Source organism: Heptranchias perlo, chromosome 7, assembly GCF_035084215.1.
Source record: "Heptranchias perlo isolate sHepPer1 chromosome 7, sHepPer1.hap1, whole genome shotgun sequence".
Classification (NCBI taxonomy): Eukaryota; Metazoa; Chordata; class Chondrichthyes; order Hexanchiformes; family Hexanchidae; genus Heptranchias; species Heptranchias perlo.
The window spans coordinates 78,342,265-78,362,639 of NC_090331.1; the positions used below are offsets into that span (position 1 = coordinate 78,342,265).

The 20,375-nt window shown below is 43.7% G+C and overlaps 1 protein-coding gene and 1 long non-coding RNA gene across 2 annotated transcripts in view; one reads left to right on the plus strand and one right to left on the minus strand.

The window, feature by feature from the left end:
* The window catches only part of LOC137323889 (aryl hydrocarbon receptor-like), a 181,548-nt gene that overhangs the window by 83,923 nt on the left and 77,250 nt on the right, over positions 1 to 20,375 (minus strand). The window contains exon 3 of the mRNA XM_067987936.1: positions 19,172 to 19,287. Coding sequence (XP_067844037.1) covers positions 19,172 to 19,287 — 116 coding nt within the window. The remainder of the gene's footprint in view (positions 1 to 19,171; positions 19,288 to 20,375) is intronic.
* On the plus strand, positions 5,517 to 20,251 carry LOC137323890 (uncharacterized). The gene is made up of 4 exons (XR_010963465.1): positions 5,517 to 5,589; positions 9,540 to 9,664; positions 10,175 to 10,306; positions 18,323 to 20,251. It is a non-coding gene; the product is annotated as an uncharacterized lncRNA (long non-coding RNA).

A 20,375-nucleotide genomic window follows, 5' to 3' on the forward strand; every position in this document is an offset into this window, starting at 1 on the left:
AAATATAAATGTAACACAAGTAGAATTGCAGAGTCAAAACTAGACCTTGGCAGGGGAGAAGAGAGAACCTCTGGACATGCGGGTACAACTAAGGACCATTGATAGTAACACAAGAATAGACAGGAGCAGTTTGTACACTCTGAGCAGTTGGAGAACTGAGATCCACAAGGACTGTGAGCGGCTGATTTCTGAATAATAACAAAACCCTGTCTCACCACCAACCCCTGAGTTTAAATCCTGACTTCTGCTTCTTTGATGGAAGCATCCAGAGCCTGATGGAATTTACAAATGCCGGAAGGTGCATTCATGGATCGACAACAGCTGCAGCCTACACGTACAAAGGGACAATTGGTTTGATCATACATACACACAGGACAACAGCCAGGCACCGAACACCTTTTTTAACAAAGAGATCGAGCATTTGAAAATTAGTCTTTTGTTGTTGGGTTTTCAATCACAAAGACCCGCAACCAGATGAACAACCATTTCAGAACTAAAAGGTTTTGGGCTCCACTTTGACACTGACCTACTAAACCCAAGACCAATAAATTGAGTACGGGACCAGAATGTGCGTCTTGCTTGAGGTACAATCTGAACACAGTCCAACCAGTGTTAGCCAATCAGTGAAGGATACTTATTCTAAGGTTTCTGCTTTGGTGAGTTGGTAGAACACTCTCCTCTGGGTTCAAGCTGCCTCCCAGGAATTTGAGTGCAAAATCTCGCTGGCCACTCCGGTGCAGTACTGACGGAGTGTTGCATTGTCAGAGGTGCCACCCACCAGATAAGATATTAAATGGAAGCAGTGATTGCTTGTGCTGTTGTTTCAGGTGAATCTTAAAAGATCCTATGCACTATTTGATGATGACTTGGCAGTTCTCCTGGTACCAGCCAAGATTCCTTCCTCAACCAACACCACCAAAAACAGAGTAACTGGTCATTTACTGCATTGCTGTTTGTGGGATTTTGTTGTGTACAAAATATCTGCCTTCTTCACTGCACTTCCAAGGTGATTAATTGAACTGAAGGGCTCTGAAGCCTTTCTAATAGGCATGATAAGGTACAACATAAATACAGGCCTTTCTTTTCTTTCTGCCTCAACAGTCAAAGAGCCACACTGAGATACAATTCAATAGGCATCAGCAACTGTACAATACCTCATCCAAGTGTCTGTTCTCAAGGATGAGCCCAGCGTATGTCAACCATGGAGAGCACCACAGCAGAGCCCAAATCTATCCTCAATCAAAATCCACTCTCCAGCACAGACTGGGGATCAAACTGGAGATCTTCCTGATCTCCACGGCTCAGTGCTTTTACACAACAAGCTACTGGTTCAGCACTACACAGGACAATACCTTTATACACCAAGCAATACCCTAACACACTGAGCATTGACTCAGTACTACACCGGGCAGTGCCTTTACATACCAAGCAATACAGTAACACACTGAGCATTGGTTCAGTACTACACCGGACAGTGCCTTTTTACACCGAGCTACCAGGGAGCAACAAATTTTTTTTATATTAAAAAAAAATTCACAAAACAAATTGTTGATTATTGGTTTCTGTCATCTCCTAGCCTAGTGGATCTGGAGTCTTAACTTCGAGCCCTGAAAATGTGTAAAAGTCCACACTAGTCTCATTGCCCAAGTAACAACAGCAATTAATTCATTCATTAAAAAAAAGCAAAAAAAAAGGCACAAGGGTACATTTCTAGAGGGACAGAATTCAATACAGAGAAATTATGTTAAACTTATATAGAACCTCACTACCACAAGACACTATATAAATACAGGTCACTCCTCTACAAGTTGAGAAGAAAAGCAGAGATGCATTTAAGGGGAAGCTAGATAAACACATGAGGAAGAAAGGAACAGAAGGTTCTGCTGATAGAGTTAAATGAAGAGGGGTGAGAGGAGGCTCGTGTGGAGCATGGACCAGTTGGGCCGAATGGTCTGTTTCTGTGCGTTAATTCTATGTAATTGTGTAAAGCACTTTGAGATGTTTTGATTTGATGAGGCATTATATAAATCGATTTATTATTGGCAGCTTGGTTTAGTCGGTAGCAGTCGAACTCTGAAGGATGAGAGTTCAAGCAGCATTCCAGGACTTGAGCACATGAACTAGTGCTGGTGGAGCTCCAGTGCAGTACTGGGCGGGTGCTGTACTGCTGTCTTCTAGATGAAAAACTAAACAGGGATCCCATCCACCTGTAAAGGTGGATATTAAAAGACCCCATGACACTATTTGAGGGGAAGAGAGTTCTCCCGGAGTTTCTAAGCAACATTCCTCCCTCAACCACGACCATGTTGACTGACTGACTGTTCGTTTATCTCTCTGTTATTTGTCAGATCTTGCTCTGCGTAGAACAACTGCCACAGTTGCTCCCTAACAACTCAATACACTTCCAAGCAATCCATTGTATATGAAGAGCTTTGAAATGTTTCTGAAGTCTGCAATAAGACACTATATAAATACAGGTCACTCCTCTACAAGTTGCACATTGGGGGTGGACTTTGAGTGATGGACAAAATGGGCGATAGCAAATCGGCAACCCATTTTAAGTCTCCCGATTTTTATTCCCACTAACGTCAACGGGCAGCCGATTCACTATCACCAGTTTTACAATAGTGCACAAAGTCAAAACTACCCCCAAGGTCTCCCATATGAGGGAGCAGTGAATATTCGGCTTTTAACCATTTTGGACAGGAGCCTTGCTGATCCAGTGTGATGAGACTCAAATCCCGTTCCAAGATTCAGTGCAGATGATGTAGTGCAACAAGAATCGTGAGGAATGTATGTGGTCGTAAAAGTAAGTTAGCTGAGCGTCAAAGACCTTCAGCACAGAAATAAATTGAGCAGCATTGGTGTGGTAACCGGGTGCCACCCATTCCCTTCAATTTTCTCCCGTTTTTTCCTTAAGATGCTGACCCTTGCTGGAATAGGATTCCACAAGTGCTAACGGCCCCCTGAATGGCCATTCTTCATGTTTAAACCAGACGTGTGAGAGCAGGCTATACCTTCATATGGGCATCGGAGCCAAACCAGACGTTCAACAGAAGTCACTGAAAAGTAATCGGTGGGGGGGGGGGGGGCGGGGGAGCGAAGGGATGGGTATGGTAGGGGAGGGAGTGGGTATGGTAGCATAGACGTTATGGGTATGGTAAAGTAGTGGTTATGTTACTGAACTAGTAATCCAGAGAATGAGAGTTCAAATCCCACCATGACAGTTTGAGAAATTCAATTCAGTTTTTTTAAAACCTGGAAATGATTCATGATACTAATACCACGACGCTGTCAGGTTGTTGTAAAAACCCAACTGGTTCACTATTGTGCTTTAGGGAAAGAAACCTGCCGTTCTTACCCGGTCTGGTCTATATGTGACTCCAGTCCCACACCAACGTGGTTATCTCTTAACAGCCACGTGAATTGGCCTAGCAAGCCAATCAGTTGTAACAAACTGCTCTGCAGTTCAAGAAAGCCCACCACCACCATCGCAGGGCAACTAGGGATGGGCAGTAAATGCCAGCCTTGCCAGCAATGCCCAGGTCCCAAGAATGAAATAAAGAAGCCTGGCTTATTTTGCCCTTACCGAGCCCAGGGGCACCGAGACCTCAATCACTGCTCTATCGGAGATCAGCTGGCTCAGCACAGACTGGGAAATGAGTGTGGGATCATCTTAACACCACACCACATGACACATTTACCAACTGAGGCTTGGGGTAGGGGGAGGGGGGAGGGGGAGCTGGAAAAGTAGACGTCAACACTGCTATGAATTGTGTCTTTTCAATCTGTAATTTACCCTGGTATATCTGTCTTTTTGACATTATAAAAGCTAGAATGCCATGAGTCACAAAGCTTTTTGACAAACAACTAAGCCCCATACCAGCAAAATAATTTCTTTTATCCCGCGCTGCTCTCTGGCTCACAGTTCAATCGTGAGAATTCTTGCAGTAATAAAAAAAAACAGATTTTGGCAGAAACTGGGCATGGGGAGGAGAAGAAAAAGAGGAACAACATTTTTCCTAGCGCATTGCCAAAACTGACAAGTCAAATCATTTTTTTTCTTACTGCCAAGTTCTACCCTCCTGTTATTAATAATAGATATTATTTTAAAGCAAAACTTTAAGGAATGATTTCTCTATTGTTTGCTTAATGTACATTAAAAGCATATTATATACGAGATTTCGACATCGTTTACGTTTTCCTTTGAATAGTTTCTTTTTACTACTCTGGTTTACTTTTCTTGTGTTATTGTATGGTAGGTTTCCATTGAGTCATCATTAGCTTTTTTGTGTTAAGGACGAAGGACATGACCCTGATTTATTGCCCCAGTAGTTTTGTGGCTATCTACACCCTGTGGTATGGTAATCAGCTCCCCTGTGCTGGGGAGGGCCCATAATCTGCCAGGGTTCCTTCTGATCACTTCCATTGACTCCTACTGGACATATAAATGTCAAGGATGATGCCCTCCAAATAGCCTGCTGATACACCCTGTCTAGACTAATGTGAAGAGTGTGCAGTTTGGGTGAGGGACAGGGAGGGTTGTTTGCGACAGCAGAACCATAGCCCAACAGGATTCCATGTTTTCAGGAGGAGGGGTGAAAACTGGTGCAAATAAAACATACAATGGTGGAAGGCACTGAATACCAAATAATGGCTTCCCAACTCCCATTTGTCTCGGTCGAGAAACCCCTTTGGATCCGCCACGCTGCACGGAGCCAAACTGAGGTCTTCCTGGGCTGAATGGGACAGTCCCTCACTGTGTGGTGCACTCATTCACTCAGCCATTTGAATCATGGTTACCCATTTCAGTGCAGCTCCATTCAGCCCTCTTACGATTCCATCTCAAGTTATTTCGACAGCAGATGCCATAGAAAGTTAGAAGCAACAAAACCTCCTGTGATTCTGATTGGGAGAGTAAAGCAACGTGAAGAAACTTTGCCTAGGATTTGAAGTTTCACTTCCTTGGAATTTAAAACGTTTGGTTTTTGGCATCCCTGTAACCGACAGCTGTTTGATCACTTAGAGAATTAATAGCTGATGGCTGTTATATTGGATTCTGGGAAACTTAACCCACAGAGATATCATTCATGTTTACCTCATGGACCATGATTCTGAGCCAAAACAAGTTGAATCAAAAACTTGACTCAAGGATCACTTTTCTGCAATATGTATTGTTGTAACTGTATCACCAGCTTTCTGTGTCAGCTTAGCCCAGTAGCACTCTTTACTTTGGATCAGAAGGTTGTCACTTCAAGGCCCATACCAAGATTTGAGCTCAATCTAAACTGACACTCCAGTGCAGTACTGAGGGAGTGCTACGTTGTTGGAGGTGCCGTCCTTTGGATGATTAATCAAGCTGATCAGGTGGACTATTCAAAGAAGACACGGGCATTCTCCCGCTGTCCCGGCCAACATTCCTCCCTCAACCATCAGCACCAAAAATAGATCAACTATCACTGATCCCATTGCTATTTGTGGGTCCTTGCTTGTGTAAAATGACCTGTGTGTTTATCCGTATAATACTCACTGAACACTAAAGTAATTCAGTGACGTGCTTTGAGATTTTTGGACATGATAATGCAGGATGTAAGTGCAATTATTATTTTCTATCATTTTATTATATGGTATGCATCTCTAGGCCAGAGTGTGTTTCTTTGACTATTTTAAATTGATGACCTCTCGTCACTAACTCCCAACCCGTCATAATTTAAAGAAAACTCTATTAAATCTCCTCTGAGTCTTCTCTGCTCCAAAGTGGCTGAAGGAGCTGCACGAGTGGTAGAGTAGGGAGCAACAAATAGGCTGCTGTTGGAGCACCAGAGGACATGTGCAGAGACAAAGAGTTGGAGGAGATTGTGTCGGGAAAAGGCCATGGACAGATTTGTAGAGGAGGACAAGGATCTTAAAGTCAATTCTCCAGGAACAGTACAGCCTAGCAAGGACTCAGGTGACAGGTGTACAGCGCTCTGTGTGTGTGAAACATGAGTTGCAGTGTTCTGGATGACTTGTAATTTATGGAGGGTGGAACTGGGAAGGTGAGCAAGAAGGGCATTGGAGAATTCAGCCTCGAGGTAATACTTATAGGAATAACGGGTGTAGTCCGCGATATTACAGAGGAAAGAAAGCAGTCTTGGTGGCCAATTGGATTTGGGGAAGGAACCTAAGCTCTGAGTCGAGCCCACAGGCTGGAGACATGTAGGTGTTTGTGGGAGCCAAAGAGGATGGTTTTAGTTTTGCTGGCACTGAGCTGAAGTAACAGCTCATCCAGGTCCTAATGTTGGATAAGCAGTTGGAAAGTAACAAAAGCTGCTGGGTCGACGGATGAGTTGGAGAGGTAGAACTGGTCCATATTGGTACCAACGACATAGGTAGAAAGAGGGATGAGGTCCTGCAGGAAGATTTTAAGGAGTTAGGAAAGAGAGTAAGAAGCAGGACCTCAAAGGTAGTAATCTCCGGATTACTTCCCGTGCCACACGCTAGTGAGTATAGAAATAGGAGGATAGAGCAGATAGATGAGTGGCTGGAGAGATGGTGCAGGAGGGAGGGCTTTAGATTCCTGGGGCATTGGGACCAGTTCTGGGGGATGTGGGACCTGTACAAGCTGGATGGGTTGCACCTCAACAGGGCCAGGACCAATATCCTTGCGGGGAGGTTTGCTACTGCTGTTGGGGAGGGTTTAAACTAGCTTGGCAGGGGGATGGGAACCTGAGTGCAGATTCAGATGGTTCAGAATCAGAACGGAGATAGAAGGCAGAAAATTAGTAAGTGACTTAGGAAGGCAGGTTAGAAAGTAAACAGCAAGGGAGTTTGGCAGTGCTTAATGGTATATACCTCAATGCAAGTATAGTGAATAAGTCAGACGAGCTGAGGGCACAGATAGACACGTGGCAGTAAGATATCTTAGCTATTCCAGAAACATGGCTTAAAAAGGGGCAGACAGATATAGAAGGGGATAAAAAAGGGAGGGGGGTGGCAATTTTGGTTAAAGAAATAATTACAGCTGTGAGGAGGGATGATATGTTAGAAGGATCATCAAATGAGGCCATATGGGTTGAGCTAAGGAACAAAAAAGGGGCAATCACACTACTGGGAGTGTACTATAGACCCCCAGTCAGAGGGAGATAGAAGAGCAAATATGCAGGCAAATTTCTGAGACATGCAAAAACAGTAGGGCATAGTAGGGGATTTCAACTACTCTAATATTAACTGGAACACAAACAGTGTGAAGGATATAGAGGGTGCAAAATTCTTCAATTGCGTTCAGGAGAACTTTTTTTAGCCAGTACATAACAAGCCCAAGGAGTATCAGTGGGAGAGCTTTTTGGTGGTAGAGATCATAATTCAGTTAGATTTAGCATAGTTAGGGAAAAGGACAAAGATAGAACAGGAGTAAAAGTTCTCAATTGGGGAAAGGCCAATTTTACTAAGCTAAGAAGTGATTTAGGAAAAGTGGACTGGAAGCAGCTACTTGAAGGTAAATCAATGTCACAGCAGTGAGAGGCATTCAAGGGGAAGATTCAAGGGGTGTACAGTAACCATGTTCCCACAAAGAAAAAGGGTGAGCTGCCAAATCTAGAGCCCCCTGGATCTCAAGGAGCACGCAAGGTAAGGTAGAAAAGGAAAGCTTATGTCAGACACCGAGAACTCAATACTACAGAAAGCCTAGAGGAGTATAAAAAGTGCAGGGGTGAAATTAAAAAGGAAATTAGGAAAGCAAAGAGAGGGCGTGAAAAAATATTGGCAAGGAAAATCAAGGGAAACCCAAAAATGTTTTATAAATATATTAAGAGCAAGAGGATAACTAAGGAAAGAGTAGGGCCAATTACAGACTAAAAAGGTAACCTATGTGTGGAGGCAAAAGATGTTGTTTTGGTTCTTAATGAATACTTTGCGTTTGTTTTCACAAAAGAGAGGGATGATGCAGACATTGCAGTTAAGGAGGAGGAGTATGAAATATTGGATGGGATAAACTTAGTGAGAGAGGAAATATTAAGGGGATTAGCATCATTGAAAGTAGATAAATCACCAGGGCCGGATGAAATGTATCCCAGGCTGTTAAAAGAAGCAAGGGAGAAAATAGCGGAGGCTCTGACCATCATTTTCCAATCCTCACTGGATACAGTCGTGGTGCTGGAGGATTGGAGGACTGCTAACGTTGTACCTCTGTTTAAAAAGGGAGCGAGGGATAGACCGAATAATTACAGGCCAGTCAGTCTAACCTCGGTGGTGGGCAAATTATTGGAATCAATTCCAAGGGACAGGGTAAACAGTCACTTAGAAAGGCACAGATTAATCAAGGACAGTCAGCATGAATTTGTTACGTGTCTGACTAACTTGATTGAATTTTTTGAGGTGGTAACAAGAAGGGTCATACATTTGATGTAGTCTACATGGACTTTAGCACGGCTTTTGACAAGGTCCAACATGGCAGACTGGTCAAAAAAGTACAAGCCCATGGGATCCAAGGGAGAGTGACAAGTTGGATCCAAAATTGGCTCAGTGGCAGGAAGCAAAGGGTAATGGTCGATGGGTGTTTTTGTGACTAGAAGGCTGTTTCCAGTGGAGTTCCGCAGGTATCAGTACTAGGTCCCTTGATTATTGTGATAAATATTAATGATTTGGACTTAAATGTAGGGGGGCATGTTAAAGAAGTTTGCAGATGATACAAAAATTGGCCGTGTGGCTGGTAACGAGGAGGAAAGTTTTAGACTGCAGGAAGATATCAATGGACTGGTCAGGAGGGCAGAAAAGTGGCAAATCGAATTCAATCTGGAGAAGTGTGAGGTAATGCATTTGTGAGGGGGGCGGGGCGGCAAACAAGGCAAGGGAGTACATTGAGAGGAGTAGAGGAAGTGAGGGACCTTGGAGTGCATGTCCACAGTTCCCTGAAGGTAGCAGGACAGGTAGATAAGGTGGTTAAGAAGGCATATGGAATACTTTCCTTTATTAGCTGAGGCAGAGAACATAAGAGCAGGGGGGGTTATGCTGGAACTGTATGAAACACTAGTTAGGCCACAGCTTGAGTATTGCGCACAGTTCTGGTCACCACATTACAGGAAGGATGTAATTGCACTAGAGGGTACATAGGAGATTTACCAAGACGTTGCCAGGACTGGAGAATTTTAGCTATGAGGAAAGATTGGATAGGCTGGGGTTATTCTCTTTGGATCAGACGAGGCAGAGGGGTGATTTAATTGAGATGTACAAAATTATGAGGGGCCTAGATCGAGTGGATAGGAAGGACTTATTTCCCGTAGGAGAGAGGTCAATAACCAGGGGGTATAGATTTGAAGTGATTGGTACAAGGATTAGAGGGGAGCTGAGGAAAAACCTTTTCACCCAGAGGGTGGTAGGGGTCTGGAATTCACTGCCTAAAAGGTGGTAGAGGCAGAAACCCTCAACTCATTTAAAAAGAACCTGGATGTGCACCGAAGTGCACATGGGCCAAATGGCCTCTTTCTGTGCCGTAAATTTTCTATGATTCTGTGACCTGAGTACAATTGACGTACACATGAAAGTTGTCCCCTTGCTTCCAGATTATGTCACCAAGATGTAGCATGTAAATGATGAAGGGGAAGGCATCAGGGATGGATCCTTGCACTCCATCACAGGAATGGGAGGAGAAGCCAATTGAGGCGATGCAGTGTAGACAATGCAACAGGTAAGAATGGAACCAGGAGAGAGCAATTCCAAGGAAGTGGATTGCTGAGGAAGGGTTTGCGAGAAGGAAGGAGTGGTTGACAGTGCTGAGGGCAATAGTGAAGTTGAGGAGGGACAGTGAGCACTAGTCACATTCACGTCGGATGGTGCTGGTAACTTTGACCAGTGTCGTCCAGGTCACGTGTGGGTAATTGAATGGGAGGAATAAGAGGAGGCAATGGAAGCAGACGTCCTCAAATTCGTATCAGTTATGTCCCTCTATGTGGTCCCCTCTCATTCAACTCCTTTCAAAGCTGAAAAGGCTATCCTTTCCTCATAACTCAGTCCTCCGACACTGGAGCTCAGCTTCAGAACCATTCTATGCACGAGTTCCAGGGCTTGGCCGTTTTCCTTGGTGACCAGAAATTAGTGCAGTGCTCATAGTGTGGCCTGATCACAGCTTCAGCATAATGACCTCAGACTTACATCATGTACCGTACAGGTCTGATCATGTTCCAATTTCAATTCCCAGTGTGTGCTGAGTTAGCTGATCTCAGCTGAGCCATCAAAAGTGGGTCGAGAGAGAGAGAGGAAAATCTGTCAGGGCTTACTGAATGTCATCCAGCGACCCTTGATGAATGTTGGCCTGGGTGGACACAATCAGGTAAGGTTGTGATTTCTGTCCTCACCCTAGAGTCAAATAGCCTGCCACGATTTTAATGTCTGGACTCTCACATGTAAAATGTGAAAATTGGGCAATGTACTAGAGGGTGACCAGCCTATGAAAATACACACAGTAATGAACCAACATCTTCAGGAGAAGCAAAGGAGAGAGAATGTGAGGGATCGGGGGGGGGGGGGGGGGGGCGGAAGAGAGAAAATGAGACTGAAGTTCACAAAAATATAAGTTTTTTTTGTAATGTGTGGTAGACAAGAGTGCCGCAGTTGTTACATATTTACGAAGATGATGATCAGAGGTTCAGATGTTGGAATGGGTTATCATACTGACCTTTCAACTTTGTAGTTTGTTATCTAGTGAATAATCAGTGGAGAGAGAGGAGGATGGATACCGTTTCGGCTGCACACTGGAATAGCTCAAAATAATCGGCAGTAACACAGATTTGATCTCGTACATGAGAACTAACAGCATTCACATGTCTGGGGAACCGCAACTATGCAGGTGTGATGGCCCCATCAAGAACCACACTAGTGGTTTTCATTACTTTTCAGAGGCATGTCATCTGGTCAGTTTCAGGGACGAGGGAGTATCCCCTAACTTGACTCAATCAGCCTAGAGTTTCCCACAACTTTATGCATTCTCAGAACTGATTGTCAATTCAATTTTAATTAAAATACTTTTAATAAATCATGGGTGAAATTGGTACCAGATCTGAAAGCAGTTTGAAAGCTCCCGGTTTAGATGGTCCAAACTAATTTCACCTAAAGACTCTCAATAACTATCGGGATGCAGGGACCTTCATCTTATCTCCTGAGCAAGAGTCAAACCAAAGTTGAAGAACTGAAAGAACAATTTTATGTTAACTGTGTATCTCATACAGTTGGGGTGGGGGGGTGGGGGGAGAGACGAGAAATAGAGGGGAGAACATTGCAGTGGTTTAGCGGGTAAATCCACTGAGCCATTCAGAGCGGAAGGTTACCGGTCCCATTCCCAGTCTGTCCCAATCATAGCAATAATTGAGCTACAACAACTGATCTCATGGCCTCTGGCCCAGAGTCAGACAGGGGAGGGAGAAAAAAAAAATCAGTCAAGGTTCTTGCTGGCCATTGACCCCCCTGGTTAATGCACATGTGCATGGACACCTGGAGAGGATAGGATCAGGCATAACTGTATTGCAGAGACAAATAGGCAGCAAACAGTCGCTTTCTCAGCTCAGACGAACTTGCATTTGTATGGTGCTTTACCATGTCCTCAGGATGTTCCAAAGCTCTTTTCAGCCATTAAGTTCCTTTTGAAACACAGTCACTGTTATGTAGGAAAATACGGCAGATAAATTACACACACCAAGGACCCACAAACAGCAAATTAATTAAATGATTAGATAATCTATTTTTGGTGCTTTTGGAGGAATGTTGACCAGGATATGCAGAGGACTTCCTGCTTCGAAGTGTCACAGGACCCTTTAAATCTACCCAAGGAGGCAGATGGGGCCTCAATTTGACATCTCAACCGAAACATGGTACCTCCAACAGTGCAGCAGTCCCTCAGTACTGCACTGAAATGCCACCCTAGATTATGCACTCAAGTCCATTGTGATGCTTGAACTGACAACCTTGTGATTCAGAGGTAAGAGTGCTTCCAACTGAGCCAAGCGGGCATGTGAAAAATGAGCTCCTCAGCAAGATACCTTCACTGGAGTGCACACACATCCATATCAACTACCGCCGCCAATTTCTATCCGTATAGCTCCTTTGATGTAGGAAAACATTCCAACACATCACAGAGGAGAAAATGAATGGGCAGCGCACTGAGCATTTGCAAGATGGTTAGGAGAGATAAGGAAAAGTTTGGTCAAGGAATTGTCATCTTTGATGGCTTTTAAACACAGGTAGAGAGGTGGAGGTGATTGAGGAGGGAGCTCCAAGAAGTAGATGTAAGGCCGCTGAAGGCTTTGTCATTGAAAAATCAGAGGACCACAGGACACTGGATGGATGGTACGGCTGGAGAAGGTAGCAGAAGTAGAATGGTGAGAGATCGTGTAAAGATTTGTAGATGAGGATGAGGATTTTAAAATTAATCTGTTGGAGGTTGGAGAGCAACTTAGGACAGTTAAGGTGGAAGTAATGGGCAAGTAGGGCTTAGTGCAAGTTCGGACGCAAGTTTTGGATGATTTGGGTATTACTGAGGGCAGAAGTCATTAACCAGTCAAGGCAAGTCAAGGAGAAGTCAAGTCTAAAGGTAACAAAAGGTGTGAATAAGGTTTTCAGTGACGGCGGGCAGGATTGCAACAGAAACACTGAGAAATCAGGGCTGCGAGGACTGCCGTTGCTCCACTGCCCAGACCTCAAGCCCCCCACCCCACCTCGACCTGTCCCTGTTACCTACCCGTTTTTCACCTGTCACATGTAAATACTGGTGGAAGGGGCAGGTCCCTGGCTCATTTTCTTCCCATCCGCCCCAGTTATTGCTGCTCCCCCGGACCGCTGGGTGGAACTTCATGTTAGGCTCTGGGTAGCGGCAGGAATGCCCCAACATTCTTTAATTAGAGGGAGGAGGCCTAGTTTGGTGGGGGGGGGGGCGCTCCCCAGCCAGTTTGTCTTTGGGGTACTTTTTCCAATGGCGCTAGGGCTCCCCCTACTGCTGCACCGTTGGGCTTGCTCTGGCGACAGGAAACCCATTGGGAGCCTGCTGACACATGACAGTAGTTCGGGAGTGCAGTGGTGGAAGAAAGGTGGGCAGAGGTCCTGTCCCAATGGAACACCATTGCAAAAAGGACAGTCCAGTCTGTGAAGTCACTGAGGCGCAACATGCAGATGGGAAAGAGAATGGATCCTTGTGGAGTGCCAAGGGTGAGCACTTTCAGGGGAGAGGAATCAGTGAGAGTAGAACTGAACCCAGCCAGTCACCACCTTCAGAGGAGAGAAAGTGAGTGAAAAGGGAGGGGTACCAGTGAGTGAAGAGATGAACCCAGCCAGAGTCAGCGCTTTCAGGGCGTGAGACAGAGAGAGAGAAGCAGTAAGTGCAGAACTGTGGAGTGCCAGAGGTGAGCATTTTAGATTATAAACATTTAAGTTCATCTGTCTGCACAGAGCATAAGAATCCCCCAAGGGATCTACGACCACAGTTACACACAAACCTATGGTTACTTCTTTAATGATTTACAAGTTGCTAACAGTGCTCTTCATCCAGCTCCTTGAGGAAGCAGTCAGAAAAATCTCCCAGATGTAGGGACAGTGTTTCATGTACATTGATTGGAGTTTACTGTGCAAGGTTTTAGGATTTGAGATTGATGGACCTACAAATATATGACAATGGTCTTCGCCCGCAGTGTAGCGGTCCCTGCAGCTGTCTCACAGGATTGTGTAGGAGTATTCAATAAATGATGCAGAAACCTTAAATTAGAAATACAGCTGTATACCGTGGTACAGCGACTGGCAGGGTCAGTCTTCAGAAGCCTGCACTGGATATTCCAGGAGGACAGTAAACAGTTCAGTGAAGAAAAAAGAAATAGGAAATGAGAGTAAAGGTCAGACCAAGGTATGGAATAAGGGTAACATAAACGGTCAGGGAACAGATACAGTTATAGAACATATCTACAAAACGACTGTTAAAAATAAAGTGATGGGAACGATTACTAAAAACAAATTAAATTGCCTGTACAGCAATGTGCACAGTATCCCAAACAAAATGGGGGAATTGGAGGCAATAGTTCGTAGCGAGGAGCCAGATGTGGTAGGGATAACTGAAACATGGCTACATAAGGAACAGGACAGGCTGTTAAATATTGCAGGATATAACGTTTTTAGAAAGGATAGGGAAGGAAGGGGGTGAGGTAGCTGAATTAATTCGAGACAACATATTGGCAGTACAAAAAAAGGGACATAACTAACATTAAGAAAGAAACAGAATCCATATGGACTGAGCCAAGGGAGAGTGGCAAGTTGGATCCAAAATTGGCTCAGTGGCAGGAAGCAAAGGGTAATGGTCGACGGGTGTTTTTGTGATTGGAAGGCTGTTTCCAGTGGGGTGCCGCAGGACTCAGTACTAGGTCCCTTGCTTTTTGTAATATATATTAATGATTTGGACTTAAATGTAGAGGGCATGATTAAGAAGTTTGCAAATGAAACAAAAATTGGCCATGTGGTTGATAGTGAGGAGGAAAGTTTTAGACTGTAGGAAGATATCAATGGACTGGTCAGGTGGGCAGAAAAGTGGCAAATCAAATTCAATCTGGAGAAGTGTGCGGTAATGCATTTGGGGAGGGCAAACAAGGCAAGGGAGTACACAATAAATGGGAGGATACTGAAAAGTGTAGAGGAAGTGAGAGTGCATGTCCACAGATCCCTGAAGGTAGCAGGACAGGTAGATAAGGTGGTTAAGGAGGCATATGGAATACTTTCCTTTATTAGCCTGTATAAAACACTGGTAAGGCCACAGCATGAGTACTGTGTGCAATTCTGGTCACCACATTACAGGAAGAATGTAATTGCACTTGAGAGGGTACAGAGGAGATTTATGAGGATGTTGCCAGGACTGGAGAATTTTAGCTATGAGGAAAGATTGGATAGGCTGGGGTTGTTCTCTTTGGAACAGAGGAGGCCGAGGGGTGATTTAATTGAGGTATATAATATTATGAGGGGCCTAGGTAGAGTGGACAGAAAGGACCTCTCTGCTAAGGAAAATAGGTCAATAACCAGGGAGCATAGATTTGAAGTGATTGGTAGAAAGATTAGAGGGGAGCTGAGGAAAAACTGTTTCACCCAGAGGGTGGTGGGGGTCTGGAACTCACTGCCTGAAAGGGTGGTAGAGGCAGAAACCCTCAACTCATTTAAAAAGTACCTGGATGTGCACCTGAAGTGCCGTGACATACACGGCTACGGACCAAGTGCTGGAAAGTGGGATTAGGCTGGGTGGCTCTTTTTCGGCCGACGCGGACACGATGGGCCAAATGGCCTCCATCTGTGCCGTAAATTTTCTATGATTCCATGAGACAAAGGATAAGAAGTGAACAATCACGTTAATAGGGGTATTCTACAGATCACCTAATAGTGGAAGGGAAGTGGAGGATGAAATATGTAGACAAATCTATGAAATGAGTAAAAGACAGACTAATAATTATGGGAGATTTCAACTATCCCCAAATAAACTGGCAAGAAGAGATCGGGAAAACGGAAAAGGGAATGGAATTTTTACAGTGTGTACAGGATTCCTTTCTTACCAAGTATGTGAGAAGCCCAAGAGAGGAATCACTGCTGGATCAAGTAATGGGAAATTAACCAGAGCAGATTAGAGAAGTAAACGTAGGGAAACATCTAGGCAATAGCGATCATAACATAATAAGGTTTAAAATAATGATTGAGAAAAACGTAAGTAAAACAAAGACCAAAGTAATAAATTGGAAAAAAGCTAATTGAGGGGATGAGAATGGAACAAGGGGAGGTAAACTGGAAAAAAAAATTGACAGAGATAGAACAGCAGTTGGAAATCTTTAAAATGGTGATCAATAGAGTTCAAAAGTATATTCCTCTCGAAAGCAAGAACAAACTAGCCAATAATGAAACACCATGGATGAATAAAGAGGGTGAAATTGAAACTGAAGAAAAAGGCATACACTAAGTACATAGACAATAAAGGAAAGGATGACAAAAGGGAATATGAAGAGGTTAGGAAAGGAGTCAAAAAACAATTAGGAAAGCAAAGAGAATCTACGAAAGTAAATTATCAAGGAATATAAAAATAGTAAAGTATTCTACAGACACATAAATAACAGAAGAAAAATCAGGATAGGGATAGGGCCACTAAGGGATGCACAAGATAAACTCTCAGGTAATGACAGTGAAATGGCAGACATATTGAATAGTTACTTTGCCTCAGTATTTACTGGGAGACTAACAAGGTGGGCAGGACATTAGAAGAAGAGATCAAAAAAGATTAAAACATTTAAGATAGAAAGGAGGGAGATAATTGCTGAACTAATCAAACTTAGAGGGGATAAAACCCTTGGTCCAGATGGATTGCATCCACGAATATTAAAAGAGGTTAGGGAGGAGATAACAGAGGTACTATTACATATATATAAAAATTCATTAGAAAAGCGAATGGTGCCAGGGGACTGGTGGACAGTTAGTGTTATTCCTATGTTTAAAAAGGGAGATAGAACAAGTCCAGGGAACTATAGACCAATTAGCTTAACATCAGTAGTAGGAAAGATAATGGAATCTTTACTCAAAGATGTAATGGAAAGACATCTAAAGAATAAAAATATAATAAAGAATGGTCAGCATGGATTTCAGACCAACCTTACTGAATTCTTTGAACAAGTAACAGAAAGAATAGGCAAGGATAATGTAGTAGATGTAATATACTTGGATTTTCAAAAGGCCTTCGATAAGGTTCCGCATTATAATCTCATGACTAAGGTCAGAGCATGTGGAATCAGGGGACAAGTGGCAGAACGGACAGCAAGCTGGCTATAAAACAGAAAACAGAGAGTAGGGATTAAGAGTAGCTATTCAGACTAGCAAAACGTGGGAAGTGGTGTTCCACAGGGATCTGTTCACCATTTGCATTAGCAATTTGGATTTGGGAATCGGAAGTACAATATCAAAATTGCAGATGACACAAAATTGGAGGGTACAGTTAATACTGAGGAGGACTGCAGCAAAATACAAGACGACGTTAACATCTTGCAGAATGGGCGTGTAAATGGCGAATGAATTTCAATATAGATGAGCGTGAAGTGGTGCATTCTGGTAGGAAGATTAAGGATGCCACCTACTCCTTGGAAAATAAGAGTCTAAATGGGGTAGGGGTGCAGGGGGATCTGGGGGTACAGATACACAAATCACTAAAAGTAAGGACCGTTAAAAAGTCAAATCAAGCACTGGGGTTCAATTCTAGAGGAATAGAATTGAAAAGCAGAAAAGTTATATTAAACCTATGTAGAACCTTGGTTAGGCCACACTTGGAATATTGTGCACAGTTCTGGTCTCCATACCATAGAAAGGGTATAGAGGCATTGGAGAGGGTGCAGAAAAGATTCACAAGGATGATACCAGAACTGAGCGGATATACTTATCGGGAAAGGCGGAACAAGCTGGGGCTCTTTTCTCTAGAAAAGAGAAGGCTGAGGGGTGACCTGATAGAGGTTTTTTAAGAGAAAGGGTTGGATAGGGTAGATGTAGAGAAAATGTTTCCACTTGTGGGGGAGTCCAAACTAGAGGTCATAAATATAAAATAGTCACTAATAAATCCAATAGGGAATTCAGGAGAAACTTCTTTACCCAAAGAGTGGTTGAGGCAAATAGCATAGATGCATTTAAGGGGAATCTAGAGAAGAACATGAGGGAGAAAGGAACAGAAGGGTATGCTGATAGGGTGAGATGAAGTAGAGAAGGAGGAGGCTCGTGTGCACCATAAACACCGGCACAGATCACTTGGGCCGAATGGCCTGTTTCCGTGCTGTAGTTTCAATGTAACTCGACGTAAAGTCAGCCAGCCATTTAAGGCTGGAGACACAGGGGTTGCATTAGAGACAGACTGCCAAGAGAACGAAAGAACAGCGGCACCAAACAGTTTGGTACTTTGAGCCGCGAGCACTGACACCCAACCAGGGAGCTGATGTTGAGTCCCAGGGCTGCTTGCCATTCAAACTCGCTCTTCCTCTTGGAAAGCTTCAACCAGGCCATTAGATGGAGGAGCCACAACTTGGAATGTGGGTTCTATATTTTAGTTGGGGCAGAGCGAGATGAATCACCACAGTCCGGTTTACCTCACTTGGCATTACACCCAAGTACCAAATGAAGGTGATCAAACACAGCATGAAGCAGGCTATTTCCTGTGCTGTGGGCACCATGGCAATATCATGCCAAGAAAAACAGCCGTCGAGGTTACCTATTGCAGTTAGTTAGATGTTGTGAAAATTTTCTTCATTTACTTTTCTCAATAGTGGGACGGGATGACAACATACTTAGCAGAACATTTCCTATCCTTTTTTTACAGAAGTGAAAAAGCCCGAGGCCGACAACCCCCAGCTTAAGAAGGATCTTTGAAGGAAGGTGGACTGCAAGTCAGGGGGAAATTGGGGCAAATGGGGTGGAGATGAAAGAAAAACATCTGAACTAAGGGAGAAAGTCATTATAATGTTCAATCTTTTTTTAAAAAGGACTTACAAAGAAATGGCCACAAAACCTTTTGATTCTAATATCCCAAGGAGATACTGCAAAAGCAAAACACTGCGGATGCTGGAAATCTGAAGTAAAAACAGAAAATGCTCAGCAACGTGGACCCAAAACGTTAACTCTGTTTCTCTCTCCACAGAGGCTGCCGGGCCTGCCGAACATTTCCAGCATTTTCTGTTTTTATCCCAAGGAGCTGCTGTTGGTCTTAAGCTGCTCCAGATAAGAAATATAGTTCAACAGTTGAGTGGCCATGTAATTGTGGTGTAGCTTTGCTTGTCTCAAACACTGAGGGTCATTCAAAGCTCCCTGGTGAACAGTGCTGACTGGTGCTCTTAACTCACTAAATGTACAACTGTCAGAATTAATCACGTCTTGAGTGAGCCTGGTGCCAAGTTCCAATAGGGCTGCTGCCCTTTTAATCTTCAGGTTTGTCTCCTTTCCTTGCACAATGGAAACTCCCTATTTCATCCTTGCACACTGAAAATAATCAAGTGCATGGGAATCTGTTGCAAAGGCCAATTGGTGCCCTGTTATGGCAAACCTTTCTATTCAGAGCTCCTAAAGGATTTATTTTTAATACAATGAGGAAGAGAAAGATGGGAGTGCATCTTAGCATTAAGTGGGACAGGCCAGGGAAGAGGCAGACAGTTACATAGCCTGAAGCACAGACCTGCAATAAGAGCTCTCCCTCTGGCAGAACTCCATCCGCCAATCCCGACACTTTCCTGTTGCCGTGGTTACCATTTCCGTCGGCTATCTTGTTACAGCTGTGGTTCTTCAAGGCAACTGCAATGAAGCACAGTAATGGGTTTAGCACAAACATAATATTTACAAAAGCACTGCTGTGCATGTCAAAATCTTTCAGTCTATTGGGTTTTGCACACCGTGCAGTTTGCTGAGAGTGACAGCAATGCCTACACCTTCTCCCAAGGATTAATCTGAAATCTAGAGTTATATTCATGACAATTTAAGCTCAAACAGGGCCTACAGGTACTTGTATTGCGCGATATGGAGCAGGCAGACAGGAGTTACACTGCCGGCTCCACACCACCCTCACCTATTAAGAGCACAGTTCCTTGGACCCATGCCTGTACATGCCCACCAGCTCCCCAATGCCAGTTGGACTGTAATGTTGGGAGGGAGCTGGTAGGAGTGGCACTTCTCTGACAGTATTAAGAAGATTCAAAACTAAGTTGAAAGAGTGCTCAATGGCAAAGGCAACTCCTGAATTATACAACATTAATTCACTTTTTTTTGAAAAGAAAAAAAATCATTCATATCAGGGGAAGTTTGCTGTATAACAAAATCGCAAATCTGTTCCAAATAAACGATGTACAATTTCGTTATAAATAGCACCCATGGGGATCTCCTCCCCTCCTCACCCCCCACCCAATATATTGGTATAATTATATGGTCTGCACAGTACACTGTGGTGGTGAGCAAGCTTTACTGAGTGGCCGGGGTGGTGGACAGCCCTTGCCGATTCCAGGGAGCGACAGTGATGCTAGTACATGCTATTCAGGTTATGTGTCAATACGTACCTGAACCCATGCAAAAGCAGCAGTATAACTGGATCATAATATTGCCCGTAAAGCTGAAATGTGGAAGAATCTTCCTAAGTTGGTTTTATCGAAGGTCCTGCTTTCTGTAAAGTTCATAGTGCCTGAAATAGACACTCGCCTATTTTATTGACAAGCTGACTTTCAAATTCAATAAAAATGAAACACAGACAACTTCCATTTTTAATGCATTTCAGTCTGGTTTTACAGTGATTTCTGGGTGGGGGGAGCTCCATTATTAACCATTAAAGGGGCAGTGTCCTCATGAAAAAGTGCTTGGCATATCTTTCTTCTGTGATTTACAAACCTTGTTGA